We start from the raw sequence: 22752 nt of genomic DNA, 5'->3' as shown, positions 1-22752 counted from the left end.
ACACCGGATCAGATAGCTAGCTGCAATCTGAGTGGCTACTCCTGGCTAACGTCTCTGTCCCGAAGCAAGCAACAGTTAGCCTTGAGCTAGCCTCGAGCTAGGCCAATCTCCCGGCTAGCCGAAGAGGTCCTCCGGCTAATTCCTGTGCTACAATACATATTTTGCCAATTGGCCTGGACCTTTTTTTGCCGACACAGAGCCCTGCCAATCCATCACAACTGGTCTAAATCAGCTACAAGCTAATTTAGCCACCTTCTGCACAGACACCAGCCCTGTTATTAGCCTGGATATTACTCACCAATTTACCAGCATCGGACTGTCTCTCGACAACAACGCCGGATTCCTGCCGTAATCCCTGAGCCACTACTTCTGATCCTCACAGCTAGCTTGCAGCTAGCGCAGCTAGCGCCACTGCCACGAAGCTAGCACCAGTTAGCAAACACAATTCTACAATTCACAACCTCGCTTTCGCCATCGCCACCGGCTTGGATTCCTGTCGACACGACCACGTCTGGTCTGCAGACGTAACCCCACCGCTGTGCCTCAACCGGCCTCCGTCTGAGCAGACCCCCTCCGTCTGAGCAGACCACCCCCCGGGCTACTAACTTTAAACGCCGCGTGCTAGCTTAGTGGAGGCCTCCCTGCTCCATCTACGGCTGCCCCCTGGACACTATGATCACTTGGCTACAAAGCTGATGCCTGATTGACTGTCCATTAATTCACGGTACTCCATTCTGTTTATTTGTGTTTTATCTGTCGGCTCGTGGCTTTAACTCAGGATCTGTGTGTAGTTAATCCGACCCTCTCTGCCTAGTCGTCGCCTTTTTACCTGTTGTTGCGTGTGTTAGACTAGCACCCTGTTATTGCTGCTGTTATCTTACCTGTGTTTTAGCTAGCTCTCCCAACAAGACCTGCAATCACTTTATGCCTTATTGTATGTCTCTCTCAAATATCAATATGCCTTGCATACTGTTTTCAGGCTAGTTATCATATCATTGTTTTGGTTTGCAAGGACCCCGTAGTTCCACTCTCCGTACCTCTGATACCTCCTTTGTCCCACCCCCACACATGCGGTGACCTCACCCATTGAGACCAGCATGTCCAGAGATACAACCCTCTTATCATCACCCAGTGCCTGGGCTTGCCTCCGCTGTACCCGTGCCCCACCATACCCCTGTCTGCACATTATGCCCAGAATCTATTCTACCACGCCCATAAATCTGCTCCTTTATTCTTTGTCCCCAACGCTCTAGGCGACCAGTTTTGATAGCCTTTAGCCGCACCCTCATCTACTACTCCTCTGTTCCTCGGGTGATGTGGAGGTAAACCCAGGCCCTGCATGTCCCCAGTCACCCTCATTTGGACTTCTGTGATCGAAAAAGCCTTGGCCTCATGCATGTCAACATCAGAAGCCTCCTCCTAAGTGCCTTACTCACCGCTTTAGCACACCTGCCAACCCTGATGTCCTTGCCGTGTCCGAATCCTGGCTTAGGAAGGCCACCAAAAATTCTGGGATTTCCATACCCAACTATAACACTTCCGTCAAGATAGAACTGCCAAAGGGGGAGGAGTTGCAATCTACTGCAGAGATAGCCTGCAAAGTTCTGTCATACTTTCCAGGTCTATGCCCAAACAGTTCGAACTTCTAATTTTAAAAATTAATTCCTCCAGAAATAAGTCTCTCACTGTTGCCGCCTGCTACCGACCCCCTCAGCTCCCAGCTGTGCCCTGGACACCATCTGTGAATTGATCGCTCCCCATCTAGCTTCAGAGTTTGTTCTGTTAGGTGACCTAAACTGGGATATGCTTAACACCCCGGCAGTCCTACAATCCAAGCTTGATGCCCTCAATCTCACACAAATCATCAAGGAACCCACCAGGTACAACCCTAAATCCGTAAACATAGGCACCCTAATAGACATTATCCTGACCAACCTGCCCTCCAAATACACCTCTGCTGTCTTCAATCAAGATCTCAGCGATCACTGCCTCATTGCCTGTATCCGCCACGGGTCTGCGGTCAAACGACCACCCCTCATCACTGTCAAACGCTCCCTAAAACACTTCTGCGAGCAGGCCTTTCTAATCGACCTGGCCCGGGTACCCTGGAAGGAATTGACCTCATCCCGTCAGTTGAGGATGCCTGGTCATTCTTTAAAAGGTACTTCCTCACCATATTAGACAAGCATGCTCCGTTCAAAAAATGCAGAACCAAGACAGAATTAGCCCTTGGTTCACTCCAGACCTGACTGCCCTCGACCAGCACAAAAACATCCTGTGGCGAACTGCAATAGCATCGAAGAGCCCCCGCGATATGCAACTGTTCAGGGAAGTCAGGAACCAATACACGCAGTCAGTCAGGAAAGCAAAGGCCAGCTTTTTCAAGCAGAAATTTGCATCCTGTAGCTCTAACTCCAAAAAGTTCTGGGATACTGTAAAGTCCATGGAAAACAAGAGCACCTCCTCCCAGCTGCCACTGCACTGAGGCTAGGTAACACGGTCACCACTGATAAGTCCGTGATAATCGAAAACTTCAACAAACATTCTCAATGGCTGGCCATGCCTTCCTCCTGGCGACTCCAACCTTGGCCAACACCCCGCCCCCCCGCTGCTACTCGCCCAAGCCTCCCCAGCTTCTCCTTTACCCATATCCAGATAGCAGATGTTCTGAAAGAGCTGGAAAACCTGGACCCATACAAATCAGCTGGGCTGACAATCCGGACCCCCTATTTCTGAAACTGTCCGCCGCCCATTGTCGCACCCCCTATTACCAGCCTGTTCAACCTCTCCTTCGTATCATCTGAGATCCCAAGGATTGGAAAGCTGCCGCGGTCATCCCCCTCTTCAAAGGGGGAGACACCCTGGACCCAAACTGTTACAGACCTATATCCATCCTGCCCTGCCTATCTAAGGTCTTCGAAAGCCAAGTCAACAAACAGATCACGACCATCTCGAATCCCACCGTACCTTCTCCGCTGTGCAATCCGGTTTCCGAGCCGGTCACGGGTGCACCTCAGCCACGCTCAAGGTACTAAACGATATCATAACCGCCATCGATAAAAGACATTATGTGCAGCCGTCTTCACGACCTGGCCAAGGCTTTCGACTCTGTCAATCACCATATTCTTATCGGCAGACTCAGTAGCCTCGGTTTTCTTAATGACTGCCTTGCCTGGTTCACCAACTACTTTGAGACAGAGTTCAGTGTGTCAAATCGAGAGGCATGTTGTCCGGTCCTCTGGCAGTCTCTATGGGGGTACCACAGGGTTCAATTCTCGGCCGACTCTTCTCTGTATACATCAATGATTTGCTCTTGCTGCGGGCGATTCCCTGATCCACCTCTACGCAGACGACACCATTCTATATACTTCGGCCCTTCCTTGGACCTGTGCTATCTAACCTCCAAACGAGCTTCAATGCCATACAACACTCCTTCCGTGGCCTCCAACTGCTCTTAAACGCTAGTAAAACCAAATGCATGCTTTTCAACCGTTCGCTGCCTGCACCCGCACGCCCGACTAGCATCACCACCCTGGACGGTTCTGACCTAGAATATGTGGACATCTATAAGTACCTAGGTGTCTGGCTAGACTGCAAACTCTCCTTCCAGACTCAATCAAACATCTCCAATCCAAAATCAAATCAAGAATCGGCTTTCTATTCCGCAACAAAGCCTCCTTCACTCACGCCGCCAAACTTACCCTAGTAAAACTGACTATCCTACCGATCCTCGACTTCGGCGATGTCATCTACAAAATAGCTTCCAATACTCTACTCAGCAAACTGGAATGCAGTTTATCACAGTGCCATTCGTTTTGTTACTAAAGCACCTATACGACCCACCACTGCGACCTGTATGCCCTAGTCGGCTGGCCCTCGCTACATGTTCGTCGTCAGACCCACTGGCTCCAGGTCATCTACAAGGCTATGCTAGGTAAAGTGCCGCCTTATCTCAGTTCACTGGTCACGATGGCTACACCCACCCGCAGCACGCGCTCCAGCAGGTGATCTCACTGATCATCCCTAAAGCCAAAACCTCATTTGGACGCCTTTCCTTCCAGTTCTCTGCTGCCTGCGACTGGAACGAATTGCAAAAATCTCTGAAGTTGAGACTATCTCCTCAACAACTTTAAAAATCTGCTATCCGAGCAGCTAACCGATCGCTGCAGCTGTACATAGTCCATCTGTAAACTACCCACCCAATTTACCTACCTCACCCCCCATACTGCTTTTATTTATTTACTTTTCTGCTCTTGCACACCAGTATCTCTTCTTGCACATGATCATCTGATGATTTATCACTCCAGTGTTAATCTGTTAAATTGTAATTATTCGATTTATTGCCTACCTCATGCCGTTTGCACACATTGTATATAGATTCTCTTTTTTTCTACCATGTTATTGACTTGTTTATTGTTTACCCATGTGTAACTCTGTGTTGTCTGTTCACACTGCTATGCTTTATCTTGGCCAGGTCGCAGTTGCAAATGAGAACTTGTTCTCAACTAGCCTACCTGGTTAAATAAAGGTGGAAAAAAAAAAAAAAAAAAAAAAGGGACTATGCATAGATGATAAACAGCGAGTAGCAGCATGTTGCTAAAAACAAATGGAGGGTGGGGAGGTCAATGTAAATAGTCCAGGTGGCCATTTTGATGAATTGTTAAGCAGTATTATAGCTTGGCAGTAGCAGCTGTTAAGGAGCCTTTTGGCCCTCGACTTGGTGCTCCGGTACCGCTTGCCGTGCGGTAGCAAAGAGATCACTCTATGACTTGGGTGACTGGAGTCATTGACAATTCTTTGGGCCTTCCTCTGACGCTGCCTGGTGTAGAGGTCCTGGATGGCAGGCAGCTTAGCCCCAGTGATGTACTGGGCCGTACGCACTGCCCTCTGTAGCGCCTTTCAGTTGAAGGCCGAGCAGTTGCCATACCAGGCAGTGATACAACCAGTCAGGATGCCCTCGATAGTGCAGCTGTAGAACTTTTTTTTTTTTTTTTTTTAAATAAATTTCTCCCCCAATTTTCGTGGTATCCAATCGCTAACAAGTACTATCTTGTATCATCGCTACAACTCCCGTACGGGCTCGGGAGAGACGAAGGTCGAAAGCCACGCGTCCTCCGAAGCACAACCCAACCAAGCCGCACTGCTTCTTAACACAGCGCGCCTCCAACCCGGAAGCCAGCCACACCAATGTGTCGGAGGAAACACCGTGCACCTGGACCCCTTAGCGCTGCGCCCGGCCCGCCACAGGAGTCGCTGGAGCGCGATGAGACAAGGATATCCCTACCGGCCAAACCCTCCCTAACCCGGACGACGCTAGCCCAATTGTGCGTCGCCCCACGGACCTCCCGGTCGCGGCCGGCTGCGACAGCCTGGGCGCGAACCCAGAGACTGGTGGCGCAGCTAGCACTGCGATGCAGTGCCCTAGACCACTGCGCCCCCCGGGAGGCCAGCTGTAGAACCTTTTGAGGATCTGAGGACCCACGCGAAATCGTTTCCGTCTCCTGAGGGGGGAAAAGGTGTTGTCGTGCCCTCTTGATGACTGTCTCGGTATGTTTGGACCATAATAGTTTGTTGGTGATGGGGACACCAAGGAACTTGAAACTCTCGACCCGCTCCACTACAGCCCCGTCGACGTAAACTGGAGCTTGTTCGGCTCTCCTTTTCCTGTAGTCCACGATCAGCTCCTTTGTCTTGCTCACATTGAGGGAGAGGTTGTTCTCCTGGCACTACACTGCCAGGTCTCTGACCTCCCTATAAGCTGTCTCATCGTTGTCGGTGATCAGGCCTACCACTGTTGTGTCGTCAGAAAACTTATTGATGGTGTTGGAGTCGTGCTTGGCCACGCAGTCGTGGGTGAACAGGGAGTACAGGAGGGAACTAAGCACGCACCCCTGAGGGGAACCGGTGTTGAGGATCTGCTTGGCAGATGTGTTGTTGCCTACCCTTACCACCTGGGGGTGGCCCATCAGGAAGTCCAGGATCCAGTTGCAGAGGAAAGTGTTTGATCCCAGGGTCCTTAGCTTTGTGGACACTATAGTGTTGAACGCTGAGCTGTAGTCGATGAATAGCTTTCTCACATAGGGGTTCCTTGGAGTTTTATTTATTTTACCTTTTATTTAACTAGGCGAGTCAGTTAAGAACAAATTCCTTTTTTCAATGACGGCCTAGGAACAGTGGGTTAACTGCCTTGTTCAGGGGCAGAACGACAGATTTTTACCTTGTCAGCTCGGGAATCGAATTTGCAACCTTCCAGTTACTAGTCCAACGCTCTAACCACTAGGCTACCTGCCACCCCTCCACTCTAACCACTAGGCTACCTGCCACCCCGTGCAATCGAGATTGCGTCATCTGTGGCTCTGTTGAGGTGATATGCAAATAGGAGTCGGTCTATGGTATCCGGGATGATAGTATTGATGTGAGCCATGACCAGCCTTTCAAACCACTTCATGGCTACCGACGTGAGTGCTACATGACAGTAGTCATTTAGGCAGGTTACCTTTGTGTTCTTGGGCCCAGGGACTATGGTGGTCTGCTTGAAACATGTTGGTATTACAGACTCAGTCAGGGAGAGGTTGAAAATGTCAGTGTAGACACTTGCCAGTTGGTCCGCACATGCTCCGAGTACACACCCTGATAATCCGTCTGTCCCCGCTGCTTGTGAATGTTGACCTGTTTTAAAGGTCTTGCTAACATCGGCTGTGGAGAGCATGATCACACAGTCGACCGGAACAGCTGGTGCTCTTATGCATGCTTCAGTGTTGCTTCCCTCGACGCGAGCATAACATGCATTTTTCTCGTATGGTAGGCTTGTGTCACTGGGCAGCTTGCGGCTGGGTGTCCCTTTGTAGTCTAATAGTTTGCAAGCCCTGCCACATCTGACTAACGTCAGAGCCGGTGTAGGATTCAATCTTAGTCCTGTATTGATGCTTTGCCTGTTTGATGGTTCGTCGAGAGCATTTGAGAGCATAGCAGGATTTCTAATAAGTGGGGTATGTACGTACGGCCACTGTGGGGACGACGTCCACAATGCACTTATTGATGAAGCTGGTGACTGAGGTGGTATACTTCTCAATGCCATTGAATGAATAACGGAACATATTCCAGTCTGTGCTAGCAAAACAGTCCTGTGGCGTAGCATCCATGTCATCGGACCACTTCCGTATTGATTGAGTCACTGGTACTTCCTGCTTAAATATTTGCTTGTAAGCAGGAATCAGGAGGTTAGAATTATGGTCAGCTTTGCCAAATGGACAGCGAGGGGGTGCTTTGTATGTGTCTCTGTGTGTGGAGTAAAGGTGGTCTAGGATTTTCTTTTTCTGGTTGGACATGTGACATGCTGGTAGAAATGAGGTAAAACGGATTTAAATGTCCCTGCATTAAAGTCCCCGGCCACTAGGAGCGCCACTTCTGGATGAGCATTTTCGTTGAGTGTGGTCTTAGTGCCAGCATCGGTTTGTGGTTGTACAGTTGAAGTCGGAAGTTTACATACACCTCAGCCAAATACAACTAAACTCAGTTTTTCACAATTCCTGACATTTAATCCTAGTCAAAATTCTCTGTTTTAGGTCAGTTAGGATTACCACTTTATTTTATTTTAAGAATGTGAAATGTCAGAATAATAGTAGAGAAAATGATTTATTTCAGCATTTATTTCCTTCATCACATTCCCAGTGGGTCAGAAGTTTACATACACTCAATTAGTATTTGGTAGCATTGCCTTTAAATTGTTGAACTTGGGTCAAACGTGTCGGGTAGCCTTCCACAAGCTTTTCACAATAAATTGGGTGAATTTTGGCCCATTCCTCCTGACGGAGCTGGTGTAACTGAGTCAGGTTTGTAGGCCTCCTTGCTCGCACACGCTTATTCAGTTCTGCCCACAAATTTTCTATAGGATTTAGGTCAGGGCTTTGTGATGGCCACTCCAATACCTTGACTTTGTTGTCCTTAAGCCATTTTGCCACAACTTTGGAAGTATGCTTGGGGTCATTGTCCATTTGGAAGACCCATTTGCGACCAAGCTTCAACTTCCTGACTGATGTCTTGAGATGTTGCTTCAATACATCCACATCATCTTCCTGCCTCATGATGCCATCTATTCTGTAAAGTGCACCAGTCCCTCCTGGAGCAAAGCACCCCCACAACATGATGCTGCCACCCCCGTGCTTCACGGTTGGGATGATGTTCTTCGGCTTGCAAGCCTCCCCCTTTTTCCTCCAAACATAACAATGGTCATTATGGCCAAACAGTTATATTTTTATTTCATCAGACCAGAGGACATTTCTCCAAAAAGTACGATCTTTGTCCCCATGTGCAGTTGCAAACCGTAGTCTGGCTTTTTTATGGCAATTTTGGAGCAGTGGCTTCTTCCTTACTGAGCGGCCTTTCAGGTTATGTCGATATAGGACTCATTTTACTGTAGACATCGATACTTTTGTACCTGTTTCCTGCATCTTCTTCACAAGGTCCTTAGCTGTTGTTCTGGGATTGATTTGCACTTTTCGCCCAAAGTACGTTCATCTCTAGGAGACAGAACGCGTCTCCTTCCTGAGCGGTATGACGGCTGCGTGGTCCCATGGTGTTTATACTTGCTTACTATTGTTTGTACAGATGAACGTGGTACCTTCAGGCGTTGCTCCCAAGTATGAACCAGACTTGTGGAGGGCTCCAAAAAAAAATTCTGGGGTCCTGGCTGATTCCTTTTGATTTTCCCATGATGTCAAGCAAAGAGGCACTGAGTTTGAAAGTAGGCCTTGAAATATATCCACAGGTACACCTCTGTTGGGTTTGACATTTTGAACATTGAGATATTAAATAAATGATAGAGAATATAATCAAAGGAGAGAGAGACTGGGCCTCTGTAGGAAGACAGATAGCTGTGGAATGTGTTGGGGGATGGGAGTAGAGCACCGTGTTGATACAGGAAAGACAGCTTTGTGGACTAGAGGTCAGGAGGTGAGGTCAGTTCCCCTTAAGGGAGTAATCAGGGTTTAGTATCTGGTTACCTTCTTCCTGCTGATCTGAAAATGTAAGGATTGGAAAGAGGGAGTGTCTTAACTTCTTACGGCTGAAATCCCGTTAACGGGATCGATTTTACAACAGCCAGTGAAAGTGCAGGGCGCCAAATTCAAACAGATCTCATAATTAGAATTCCTCAAACATACAAGTATTATACACCATTTTAAAGAAACTTGTTAATCCCACCACAGTGTCCGATTTCAAAAAGGTTTTATGACGAAAGCATACCATGCGATTATGTTAGGTCAGCACCTAGTCACAGAAAAACACAGCCATTTTTCCAGCCAAAGAGAGGAGTCACAAAAAGCAGAAATAGAGATAAAATGAATCACCTACCTTTGATGATCTTCATCAGATGACACTCATAGGACTTCATGTTACACAATACATGTATGTTTTGTTCGATAAAGTTCATATTTATATCCTAAAATCTGTTTACATTGGTGCGTTATGTTCAGTAATGTTTTGCTTCCAAAACATCTGGTGATTTTGCAGAGAGCCACATCAATTTACGGAAATACTCATAAATGTTTATGAAAATACAAGTGTTATACATGGAATTAAAGATGTACTTAATGCAACTATTGTGTCAGATTTCAAAAAAGCTTTACGGAAAAAGCACACCATGCAATAATCTGAGTACAGCACTGAGAGACCAAAAGAAGCCATACAGATAACCGCCATGTTGTGGAGTCAACAGAAGTAAGAAATAGCATTATAAATATTCACTTACCTTTGATGATCTTCATCGGAATGCACTCCCAGGAATCCCAGTTCCACAATAAATGTTTGTTTTGTTCGCTGAAGTCCATAATTTGTCCAAATCCCTCTTTTTTTGTTAGCGTGTTTAGTTCCCAAATTCACGAGCCGCAGGCACTTAGTTCAGACGACAGTTCCATTACAGTCCGTAGAAACATGTCAAACGATGTGTTGAATCAATCTTTAGGATGTTTTTATCATAAATCTTCAATAATATTCCAACCGGACAATTCCTTTGTCTTTAGAAATGAAAAGGAACAGAGCTCGTGCTCACGGCCGCACGCGAGACTTAACTCATGGCATTCTGCCAGACACCTGACTCAAACAGCTCTTATTCGCTCCCCCTTCACAGAAGCCTGAAACAAGGTTCTAAAGACTGTTGACATCTAGTGGAAGCCTTAGGAAGTGCAATCGGACCACATTTTACACTATCTTGGATAGGCAAAGACTTAACCTTCAAACCTCAGATTTCCCACTTCCTGGTTGGATTTATTTATCAGGTTTTTGCCTGCCATATGAGTTCTGTTATACTCACAGACATCATTTAAACAGTTTTAGAAACTTCAGAGTGTATTCTATCCAAATCTACTAATAATATGCATATCTTAGCTTCTGGGCATGAGTAGCAGGCAGTTTACTCTGGGCACCTTATTCATCCAAGCTACTCAATACTGCCCCCCAGCCATAAGAAGTTAAGTAGGATGGAGAGAAATGTTTTGCTGTCTGATGACAGCTGCACAGAACCTTTGGGAATAATTAAACTTGGTTAAGCTTCTCAAGTGTCCTTGAGTTATTTACTCTGAAAAATAAGAACCTAACACCTCCAATTGACTCAGGCTAATTTACATTATTTATCAGAAGCTTCTAAAGCCATGACATCATTTTCTGGTATTTTCCAAGCTGTTTAAAGGCACAGTCAACTTAGTGTATGTAAACTTCTGACCCACTGGAATTGTGATACAGTGAAATAATCTGTCCTTAAACAATTGTTTGGAAAAATGACTTGACATGCACAACCTAAGTGTATGTAAACTTCAACCGACTTCAACTGTATATAGACGGCTACGAATAATCTAGATGAGTACTCTCTCTTGGTAGGTAGTGTGGTCTACAGCTTATCGTGAGGTACACTACCTAGGCTTCTTGAGAGGCTCGTCCTGTGCCTAGGCCTGATGTTGCTATAGGTGATGAAATGGAAGATGATGATGCCTGTTGCAACCTGCCAGCCTGCCGCCTCAGTCCTCCCACTGCTCTGTCCTCCTCACCTATCATCGATGCAGCTGCGTGTTGTGTAATCTAACCTATCCGCATTGAAAGAAACAAAAAAAAGTATCACGACACAAAGTGTGCTAACACAAAACCAATAACAATAGGTTACAAAATTACGCAGTTCACACTCCTGCCCTGTTCATTTCGCCATGTCACAGAGGGCACATGATGTTCTGTACGTCACACAGTTTGTGTGTCCTAAATCCCAGCCTATTCCCACTCCAAAGCACTATGTGGTTCTATGGATCGCCCTCACTTCACATGACTCGATGTCCTACTGTTGTGGACACGCAGCCTGATATCAATTGATTTCACTCTGAAAGCCTGTGGGGAGAGATTGGTGGTAGACTTTGAAAGTCAAACCCAGTGTGTCACCATCTAGTACTAGTTTGTTGGACTGAAAACAGAGGTAGTTTTGGCACTTGGGAAGCGTTATCCCTGTATTATCTAAAATGAAGCTGATGCAACTTGGGAAGATAAAAGTGATGTTTCGCAGGCTGAGGTCTGCTCTGACTGAGACGACTCATGATTGTATCATAAGGTATTCTACTGCCGATTTTTAAACTTGGACACTGAATGACACTTGATTTAGGCATAGCCTCTGTATTTTCAGTTTTATAGAATAATGTAGATATGTCCTTAATTCCTAGCCAACATTTTATGGCTTTAAAAATAAAAAATTGTAGCTAGACTATTAGGAATTATTTTCACATTTTCTAGAAATTATTCGTCAGCTTGTTTTTGAAGGATGTTGACCAGTAGACATTTTGCAGTAATATTTGTTGTAATAGTTTAGGCTGTTGTTCCTTTGTTCAGTACCGTTTAACATGTCATGGGCTATTTTTACAGTTCTGCTTTTATTTCAACAAAAGTTTGATCTTTACATTTTAATCTGGATATTGTGCTTTCTAGATTACTTGTAGTTTTTTGTTGTTTGTCTGTAATTTTTTGTAATGACTTGGTGCTGCCTATCTTGGCCAGGACGCTCTTGAAAAAGAGATTTTAAATCTCAATGAGCCCTTCCTGGTTAAATAAAGGTTAAATAAAATAAAATAAAACATTTGGGACTTGGAAATAGCTCAATATGACTAATGTGTGAGAGCTATGTTACTACTGGGCAGTAATGTTCAATAGGTGAATGATTGTGTGACACACACATAAAACAGATGGCAATTCATTTATTTTCAAGAGCCTATTTTAACTATTGTAACTCTTGACTGAATTTTGAATGTAATTTATAGGTTTTCAGGCAGGTCATGACCTACGACCTACGACCTGAGTTGATTCTGCTTTTCTGTGTTACGCCTTGGTAATGGTCTCTGTCTGTCGTTGGGAGAAAATTCCTGTATTGTGTAGCTTTCCTAAAACACCCGAGTCCACTGGTATCCCTGTCACTATATTATGACTGTGAGTGTCGCAATAGTCCTTAATGTTTATGTAATTACCACAAACTATTGACCATAGTGTAACTCTGTGTTGTTTGTGTCGGAACTGCTTTGCTTTATCTTGGCCAGAGGTCGCGATTTGTAAATGAGAACTTGTTCTCAACTTGCCTACCTGGTTAAATAAAGGTTAAATAAATAAATCGATTTGTGAAGAGGTTATTGGAAAGTGTGGAATTGATCTGAAAAAACTCTAACATGCCAGACAACTCTCAACCTAATGGTACGTCGCCCACGATAAAGTCTATGGTCTGCCCTTCAATAATGATCACTTGACCTCAATGCCGCCTTGTGTAGTGCCCTCCCACCAATGTTATCACCAATGTTTGTCAGCTCCTTAACCATCTCCCTCTCTCTCCTTTCTACAGGTCAACAGAGAAAATGTCAGGAAACAGCCTGGTTTTACCCATAGTGCTGTGGGGCCGGACGGCGCCCACTCACTGCATCTCCAGCCTGCTGGTCATGGATGACCTCACCACCATCATCACCGGCTGCCACGATGGACAGATCTGCATCTGGGACATGACCCCTGACCTTGAGGTAAGCCTGACATGAACTTTGACCTCCAAACATGCGTTTTGGTCCGAAAGGAAAACATGTAACTCATTCTGATTCTGGTTAAACATGGCCTCGGTGCATCATCAGGGTTGTCTTCAGTGTGGTGTGATGTAGCAAAATGTTTTGAAACTGCATACAAACCCCCCCCCCCCAAATGTTGTTTTTTGTTTATGTAGTCCAGGGATTGGCACCAGGTGGTTCGGGGCTGCAAAGTTTTTGGGAGATTTTTAGTTTTTGGTCAAAAAAGATTGTAATATGACCAGGGTTTAATGTAGGAAATCTGTTCTCAAGTTATTCCCACAAATAAAAAAATAAATAAACGTGATGCAGTCTCAATGTAATCAAGGGATGTCCTTATCGGGGCTTTTCTTTAGCAAAATGACTGAGAATGAACAAAATGGTCAGTTGTCAACACCATTTTAAGGTGTGGGGACATTCATTGTATGAAAATAATAAATGAGCAATATTATTTAGCTCCAGCGTATCAAATTTTATTTGTCACATACACATGGTTAGCAGATGTTAATGCGAGTGTAGCGAAATGCTTGTGCTTCTAGTTCCGACAATGCAGTAATAACCAACAAGTAATCTAACCTAACAATTCCACAACTACTACCTTCTACACCAGACATGGGCAAACTACGGCCCGCGGGCCACATACGGCCCGTTAGGCTTTTTAATCCGGCCCGCCGAACTTGTCCAAATTATAGTAAAAACCTCCTTTTTTTCCCCTTTCCCTGCAATGCCCACGTTTCCCCAATAGATGGCGCACTCAAAACACATTGACCGTTGTTGGAGTGGCGCGTATTTCTCTTTATTTCACTTTAATTTTCACTTCGTTTCACGTCACCATTAAGCCCTTCTGTGAAAATGAGCGGACCAAAGAGAAGGAAAGTGGACAGCGAATGCCGAGTGTTTAATAAGGAGTGGACAACAAAATACTTCTTCACTGAAGTCCGATCAACGGCTGTATGTCTGATATGCCAAGAAGCTGTTGCGGTTTTCAAAGAGTACAATATCAGCCGTCACTTTGCCACGAAGCATGCRAACTATGCTAGCAAGCAGTCAACACAAGAACGGGCGGCTACTGCTCAGAGGTTGGCAGCTAATTTACAGAGTCAACAGAACTTTTTTCACCGACAAACTGCAATTCAAGAGTCAAGTACCAAGGCAAGTTATTTGCTGGCATTCAAAAATTAAGCAAAGGCTAGTAAGGCCTTCTCCGAAGCGAGTTTTTGAAAAAGGTGCATGGTAGGAGACAGCAGGGTCTCTTGTGTCCAGAGGCAAAGCCAACGTTTGAAAAAATCGAGTTAGCACGCAGGGACAAGGACTCGCCACGTGGAACTGATTGACGAAGATATAGTTCAGCGAGTTAAAACAAAAGGCGGAGTCCTTGTAAGTTATATTCACTAGCACTGGATTGAAAGTAACGACATAAAAGACACTGGCTCAAGCTCCTAATTTTTTTTAATTTAATGGGAAATCGAAGAATTCCCGAGCTGACGACAACGAAACTGGCTTTGTGACTTTGCGGTTTGCTGTGGACCATATTTCCACATCGAATGAGCCCTGAACGTGAAGCAACAGCGGAAAGAGCAGTTTGCGCCACGACATTACACCAAATGTGAGAGCCTTCAAATCCAAGCTGGTTTTATTCTCCAGGCAAATGTCAAACAAATCTTTCGCACATTCCCCACACTAGCCGTGCAGAAAGAGGCCGCCCGAAATGCGAAGAAATACTGCAAATCCCTGGACGATCTGCACAGAGAATTTTCCGTCGTTTCTGTGATTTTGAAAAAATTGACAAGTCACTCAACTGTGGGTCCTGTCCCCTGTCACAAGACCCCGAATCAGCACCGCAGGAGCTGCAATTGGAACTGATCGATCTTCAGTCTGACTCCGTCTCAAAGGAGAAGTTCAAGTCTCTTAAACTGAATGACTTTTACGCTTCACTTAACGAGACCGCGTTTCCAAACCTCCGGAGGACGGCGCAAAAGATGCTGGTGTTGTTTGGCTCGACCTACGTGTGTGAGCAGACGTTTAGCGTCTATGAAAATCAACAAAGCCATCACAGATCCAAGTTAACTGACCAACACCTCAGATCTGTCCTGAGAATTGCCACAACAAAACTAACTCCAGACTTTGATGGCACTGGCAAAAAAGGGAGAACCAACAACCACTGTTCCCACTGAAATGGTGAGTTTTTCTTGCTGTGTTATGAAAAAATGCATATGGAAAGTTTGGAAGTGCGTCTTTTAATTAAGAGCAATGCGCATTTACGCACAGCAGCGGTACAGTAGCTTTATTAACACGCCGCACATCGCTCTTTAATTTAAATTTAAATTTCAGCTGCAGGTAGGATATTTAATACAGCCTATGTCTGTGTGCTTGCGAACGATACACGTGTACTGTTTGCGCGTGAAGGCGAGGGCGTCCGTGGCGAGTTTGTAAGAGCGCGCGTCAGGACAATCCATCCATGATTTTTTTTCGGAGTTTAACACAAGTAGATATTATTGAGCTTGAGTATTTCGTTGTGTAATAATATGTTTTGAATGTTGAAAGTGATTCCATTTTTCAATAAATGTTGATTTCTTTAACTTTGCACCTTCGATTGAAACTTATTAAAAACAGACGCAATCTTGATAAATCACAGTGCGTATGTTATTTTAATCTATTTACATTTCCTCATCCCGGTATCTGCAAAATAGTATGTAAATGCCATATCTTGCATATTCCTTGAGACAAATTTATTAACTGATAAGGGCTATTTTTCACATTTGAAAGACAGTTAATAAATTGGGTTGTAGTGTTCTTACTGTGCTATGAGGTTTGCACACACTACATTTAATGCTTTAGTATATCCGGCCCAAACACTCCCTCCAAATGCTCCTGGCCCGGCCCCTCTGTCAAATTTTAGAACCCATTGTGGCCCGCGAGTCAAAAAGTTTGCCCACCCCTGTTCTACACACACGTGTAAAGGGATAAAGAATATGTACATAAAGATATATGAATGAGTGATGGTACAGAACGGCATAGGCAAGATGGTATAGAGTACAGTATATACCGATGAGATGAGTAATGTAGGGTATGTAAACATAAAGTGGCGTATAGCATCATCTGTCCGTCAACAACTCATCTGTGGGAACGTGGCGGCTCTCAACAGCAGAAAGAGCTGGCCCCTACTATCCGAGAGATTGTTTGTGAGGAGATTATCTGCCCTCGACATGCAATTTAAACGGGTAAATGATTCACTCGCATTGCTCACTTCTGAAGTTGGATGCCTATTCAACTGAAGCGGAGAGTCTGGAGAACACAGCCAATGATTATAGAGGGGCGACTCCATCACCTGGAAACAGCGTGAGCTAAACTAGAAGATAGAATCAATCACCCAAAAAAGGAGAGATCGCTTGCAAATCATTCCCGTAAATTCAATGTGCGTGTCTCAGGACTTGAAACTGGTGTGGAGGCGGCCAACCCAACTTCCTTCATTAGTAATATTTTCTATAAACTGTTCAGGCGGGAGAAGCTGGGTCCCATGTCGCTAATTAACATTACGCACCGCGCAGGTCCTCTCCAGAATGGGTCTCGCTCACAGGAGGCTGGTGTCGCCTTAATTGGGGAGGACGGAAACCACGTGTTTTGATACCATTCCATCTATTCCATTCCAGCCATTATTATCTGCTCACACTCCTCTCACCAGCCTCCTGTGGTCTCGCTGTACGATTGTACGAATCCACAGCGAATTGTTCGCCTTGCAACGGAATCGGGGGCTCCTGACCTACGCTGAGAAGAGGATCAGTATAAACCCAGATCTGACTGTTGAAACAACAGAAAGGTGACCTACACTGTGTGGAGATCCCAGCTACGCGAGCTAAATCTTGAGATGAGGCTTCATCCACCCGGGCAAAACTCATCTTGACCTTTTTCAGAACACAACACACGTTCTTTAATGCCATTGAGGCTCAAGACTTCTTGGAGAATCGCATCAAACCCAAACACACAAGGGGAACGAGTGGACAGATGGAATCCCAATATGACTTGCTCAATATTCCGCGGTATTCTATCCATGCACGTCACGCAGCCTAGCATATGGCGGCTGTATGCTGCCCTCAGCATAAGAAGATGATTAGGACACCCCCCCCAAGTGGATACAGGAACACTATTGCTGAGCATTGGACTGTTAATATTATTATATTGCCTATGGAACAGGAGGACATTAACACACTGATGACACCATGCCAATTAAGGAACAATGGACAATATTGAGGTGTCAATAGGACTGGGGCAGATGCACGATTTGAGAGCATCCTGTCGGGCTGTATCACCGCCTGGTACGGCAATTGCACCGCCCCTTATCCACAGGGCTCTCCAGAGGGTAGTGAGGTTTGCCCAACGCATCACCGGGTGGCAAATTACCTGCCCTCCAGGACACCTACAGCACCCGATGTCACAGGGAGGCCAAAAAGATCATCAAGGACATCAACCACCCGAGCCACTGCCTGTTCACCCCGCTATCATCCAGAATGTGAGGTCAGTACAGGTTCATCAAAGCTGGGACCGAGAAGCTGTTTTTCAGTGTCTATCTCAAGGCCATCAGACTGTTAACACAACTGTTCATAAAGGTTCATTTGGTGGAGATGTGAATACAGCACTAATTTTGCTTTTATTAAAAACAAGGTAAGGAGCCACCCATTCATTCACTATCACCCACTATCTTTGATAAACACAGATATTAAACTGTTTTACAAAATGTTATCTTCCCGTCTCGAGACTTAATTACCCAAATTGCTCCAAACGGTTTTGTTAAACTTTATTCTCGGGCATTCCGAGTGGCGCAGCGGTCTAAGGCATGCGGTGCTAGAGGCGTCACTACAGACCCGGGTTCGATCCCGGGCTGTATCACCACCGGCTTTGATCGGGAGTCCAAAAGTGCGCCGCACAATTGGCCCAGCGGTGTCCGGGTTATGGGAGGTTTTGTCCGAGTGGGCTTTACTTGGCTCATCGCGCTCTAGCGACTCCTTGTGGTGGGCCAGGCACCTGCAGGCTGACCAAGGTAGTCAGTTGAATGGTTCCTCCCACACATTGGTGCGGCTGGCTTCCGGGTTAAGTGGGCTGGTGTTAAGAAGCGCGGTTTGGCAGGTCATGTTTTGGATGAAGCCTGACTCGACCTTTGCCTCCCGAACCCGTTGGGGAGTTGCAGCGATGAGACAATCGAAATTGGGGAGAAAAAGGGGTAAAATACAACGGGAAAATATATAATAATACTTTATCCTTGGTTAACCTCTGTCGCCTATTACACATCTTAGATGCTTCATACAGCCTTGGGCTGTTTTCTCTCTCCATGCAGAAAACCGTTTTGATAGACTAGAATGGTCATATCTCTGGTCTGTATTGGAACATGTGGGACTTGGCTCCAATTTCATTCATATGATTAAAATACGATATGCTAATCCCTCAGCCATAGTAATTAGAGGAAATAACTGTTCTGCTCTGTTCACAATCACTAGAAGTCCAGGTAATCTACTGATCACATCATCTCAGTATACATATACATGATATTTTACTATATCAAGACAATGTATCTCAGTCGGTCGCTTATACATTGAAGATCATAGATAAATTATAAAATGAATCTAACCAAATCAGCCTTACTGCTTCCCCGATGGAGGCCTACGATTTCATGTTTTAGAAACATACATTTAAATGGATAATGTACTTGTAATGTACCTCCTCCTCCCAAACATAAAATTACAAAACAAATTTGAAAAAATTGGGCTTAGTTTTAGTAAATTTGCGGTGTACAAATTATTTGTATTTTCCGGCCACCAGACCATTCACTCTCAACATAAAATTGTCCCGTGGCTGAATCTAGTTGCCTAGCCCTGATGTACGCCTAGCACACCTGAGTGGCCTCTGTGATGTTGTTACTGTGTTAATTTGCAGGTATAAGAGGAACTTAATGTGAACGTGAAACAGCGGTGTTCCTCAGTGTGACTCTGTCCTGTGGGTGGCCTATGGGTTGAGTGTTTTACCTGACTGTCCTGTCTCCTGTGCTGTTCTCAGATCAGTCCCAGGGCCATGTTGTTCGGTCACACAGCCTCCATCACCTGCCTGTCTAAAGCCAGCCCCTGCAGTGACAAGCAGTACATCGTCAGCGCCTCAGAGAGTGGGTGAGTAGTGAATACAGTAGGCCACAGGGAGCCAATCAGTTGTGTTGTGACAAGGTAGGGGTGGTATACAGAAGAGAGACCTATTTGATAAAAGACCAAGTCCATATTATGGCAAGAACAACTCCAATAAGCAAAGAGAAACGAAAGTCCATCGTTACTTTAAGACATGAAGGTCAGTCAATACGGAACATTTCAAGAACTTTGAAAGTATCTTCAAGTGCAGTCGCAAAAACCATCAAGTGCTGTGATGAAACTGGCTCTCATGAGTACGGTACCACAGCCTCAGAAATTGCAGCTCAAATAAATGTTTCACAGAGTTCAAGTAACAGACACATCTCAACATTAACTATTCAGAGGAGACTGCGTGAATCAGGCCTTCATGGTCAAATTGCTGCAAAGAAACCACTACTAAAGGACACCAATAAGAAGAAGAGACTTGCTTGGGGCAAGAAACACGAGCAATGGACATTAGACCGGTTGGGATCTGTCACCGCTGTGTCTTTGTGAGACGCAGAGTAGGTGAACGGATGATCTCCACATGTGTGGTTCCCACCGTGAAGCATGGAGGAGGAGGTGTGGGGGTACTTTGCTGGTGACACTGTCAGTGATTTATTTAGAATTCAAGGCACACTTAACCTGCATGGCTACCACAGCGTTCTGCAGCGTACGCCATGCCATCTGGTTTGCGCTTAGTGGGATTATCATTTGTTTTTCAACTAGACAATGACCCAACACACCTCCAGGCTGTGTAAGGTCTATTTGAACAAGAAGGAGAGTGATGGAGTGCTGCATCAGATGACCTGGCCTCCGCAATCACCTGACCTCAACATAATTGAGATTATTTGGGATGAGTTGGACTGCAGAGTGAAGGAAAAGCAGCCAACAAGTGCTCAGCACATGTAGGAACTCCTTCAAGACTGTTGGTAAAGCATTCCAGGTGAAGCTGGTTGAGAGGATGCAAAGCTGTTATCAAGGCAAAGGGTGGCTACTTTGAAGAATCTCAAATAGAAAATATATTTTGATTTGTTTAACACTTTTTTTGGTTACTACGTGATTCCTTATGTGTTGTTACACTACATGACTAAAAGCATTTGGACACCTGCTCATAGAACATCTCATTACAAAATGTTGGCCATTTTAATATGGAGTTCGTCCCTTGTTTGCTGCTATAAATTCCTCCACTCTTCTGGGAAGGCTTTCCACAAGAAGTTGTAACATTCCTGCAGGGAGTGTTAGTGAGGTCGGGCACTGATTTTGGGCGATAAGGCCTGGCTCGCAGTCAGCGTTCCAATTCATCCCAACGGGTTGAGGTCAGGGCTCAATCAAGTTCTTCCACACCGGTCTTGACAAACCATTTCTGTATGGACCTCACTTTGTGCACGGGGGGCATTGTCATGCTGAAACAGGAAAGGGCCTTCCCCAAAATGTTGCCTCGAAGTTGGAAGCACAGAATGTCATTGTATGCTGTAGCGTTAAGATTTCCCTTCACTGAAACTGAGGCCTAGCCCAAACCATGAAAAACAGCCCTAGACCATTACTCCTCCTCCACCAAACTTTACAGTTGGCACTATGCATTGTGGCAGGTAAGCGTTCTCCTGGCTTCTGCCAAACCCAGATTCGTCTGTCRGACTGCCAGATGGTGAAGTGTGATTCATCCCTCCAGAGAACGCGTTTCCACTGCTCCACTATCTAATGGCAGCGAGTTTAACACCACTCCAGCCGACACTTGGCTTTGCGCATGGTGATCTTAGGCTTGTGTGAGGCTGCTCAGCCATGGAAACCCACTTCCTGAAGCGCTCGCCAAACAGTTGTTGCGCTGACGTTGCTTCCAGAGGCAGTCTGGAGCTCGGTAGTGAGGGTTACAGTTGAGGACAGACAATTTCTACTCGCGACGCTCTTCAGAGTCTTCAGCACTCGACGGTCCCGTTCTGTGATATTGTGTGGCCTACCACTTTATGGTTGAGCCGTTGTTGCTCCTAGATGTTTCCACTTCACAATAACAACACTTATAGCTGACCTGGGCAGCTCTAGCAGGGCAGAAATTTGACAAATTGACTTGTTGGAAAGGTGTCATCCTATGACGGTGCCACGTTGAAAGTCCCTGAGCTCTTCAGAATGGGCCCTTCTACTGCCAATGTTTGTCTATGGAGATTGCATGGTAGTGTGCTCGATTTTTATACACCTGTCAGCAACGGGTGTGGCTGAAATAGCCTAATCCACTAATTTGAAGGGGTGGGTCCACATGCTTTTGTGTGTCTGGTGGTAGTGATTGCTCTAATGTAGTCTATTCACCATCTGCTTTGTGTGCAGGGAGATGTGCCTGTGGGATGTCAACGATGGACGCTGTATTGAGTTCACTAAGCTGGCCTGCGCTCACACAGGGATCCAGGTAACGTATATGACCCTAACTTTTCTCACCACACGTCTGTAGTCCATGGCGCTTTTTCATGTCTGCTGTCTTTGATTCCTCGGTTTGAGGAGGAAGTGAGGAAAGAACTGGAACTGAGGAAACACCGATTGAGACAGAATCTAATCCCGCTCTTCTCTTCTCTCTAGTTCTATCAGTTCACCATCGGTACGCAGCGTGAGGGTCGTCTGCTGTGTAACGGACATTACCCAGAGATCCTAGTGGTGGACGCCACCAGCCTGGAGGTCCTCTACTCCCTCGTCTCTAAGATCTCTCCTGATTGGATCAGCTCCATGAGTATCATACACTCACATCGCACACAAGGTAGCCTACTTCACGCTATGCTATACAATACTATCCTATGCTCTGCTATACAATACTATCCTATATTATGCTATGTTATACTATGCATCATACGCACACCACACACAAGGTCAGTCAACCATAGGGTTCCAAAATTTAAGAAGCTTTACCAGGTTTTTCAAAATCCCTTTTGGATGATTCCCAGAATCAGTAGGGAATAAGCAGGGAGGGAATCCTCCCAAATGTGATTTTTAGAAAATGTAACTGAACTTTGCACCCCTAGTCCTCCAGCACGGCTTACATCAGCCACTCTGTCTGCCGTCGACGAACAGTCCACTATCGCTTCTAAAACTTGATTAGATAGACCTCTGACCATGGTAACGTTGTTCAACCGTCATGGTAACGTTGTTCAACCGTCATGGTCTGTATTTGCCATGGTAACGTTGTTCAACCGTCATGGTCTGTATTTGCCATGGTAACGTTGTTCACGTCATGGTCTGTATTTGGCCATGGTAACTGTTGTTCAACCGTCATGGTCTGTAATTTCGCATGGTAACGTTGTTCACCCGTCATGGTCTGTATTTACCATGGTAACGTTGTTCAACCGTCATGGTCTGTATTTCCATGGTAACGTTGTTCAACCGTCATGGTCTGTATTTACCATGGTAACGTTGTTCAACCGTCATGGTCTGTATTTACCATGGTAACGTTGTTCAACCGTCATGGTCTGTATTTCCATGGTAACGTTGTTCAACCGTCATGGTCTGTATTTACCATGGTAACGTTGTTCAAACCGTCATGGTCTGTATTTACCATGGTAACGTTGTTC

The 22752-nt window shown here is 45.5% G+C and overlaps 1 protein-coding gene across 1 annotated transcript in view; it reads left to right on the top strand.

The window, feature by feature from the left end:
* Nucleotides 1-22752, top strand: part of LOC112071202 (WD repeat-containing protein 7-like) — a gene marked incomplete at its 3' end in the record, with an annotated part of 69976 nt that overhangs the window by 2208 nt on the left and 45016 nt on the right. Inside the window, 4 exon segments of the mRNA XM_070439296.1 lie at nucleotides 12854-13025; nucleotides 19107-19213; nucleotides 21524-21602; nucleotides 21770-21944. Coding sequence (XP_070295397.1) covers nucleotides 12867-13025; nucleotides 19107-19213; nucleotides 21524-21602; nucleotides 21770-21944 — 520 coding nt within the window.

This window comes from Salvelinus sp. IW2-2015, unplaced genomic scaffold (genome assembly GCF_002910315.2).
Source record: "Salvelinus sp. IW2-2015 unplaced genomic scaffold, ASM291031v2 Un_scaffold1545, whole genome shotgun sequence".
Lineage (NCBI taxonomy): Eukaryota > Metazoa > Chordata > Actinopteri > Salmoniformes > Salmonidae > Salvelinus > Salvelinus sp. IW2-2015.
The sequence above is the reverse complement of the archived record's forward strand: the minus strand, read 5'-3'. Positions and strand labels throughout refer to the sequence as shown.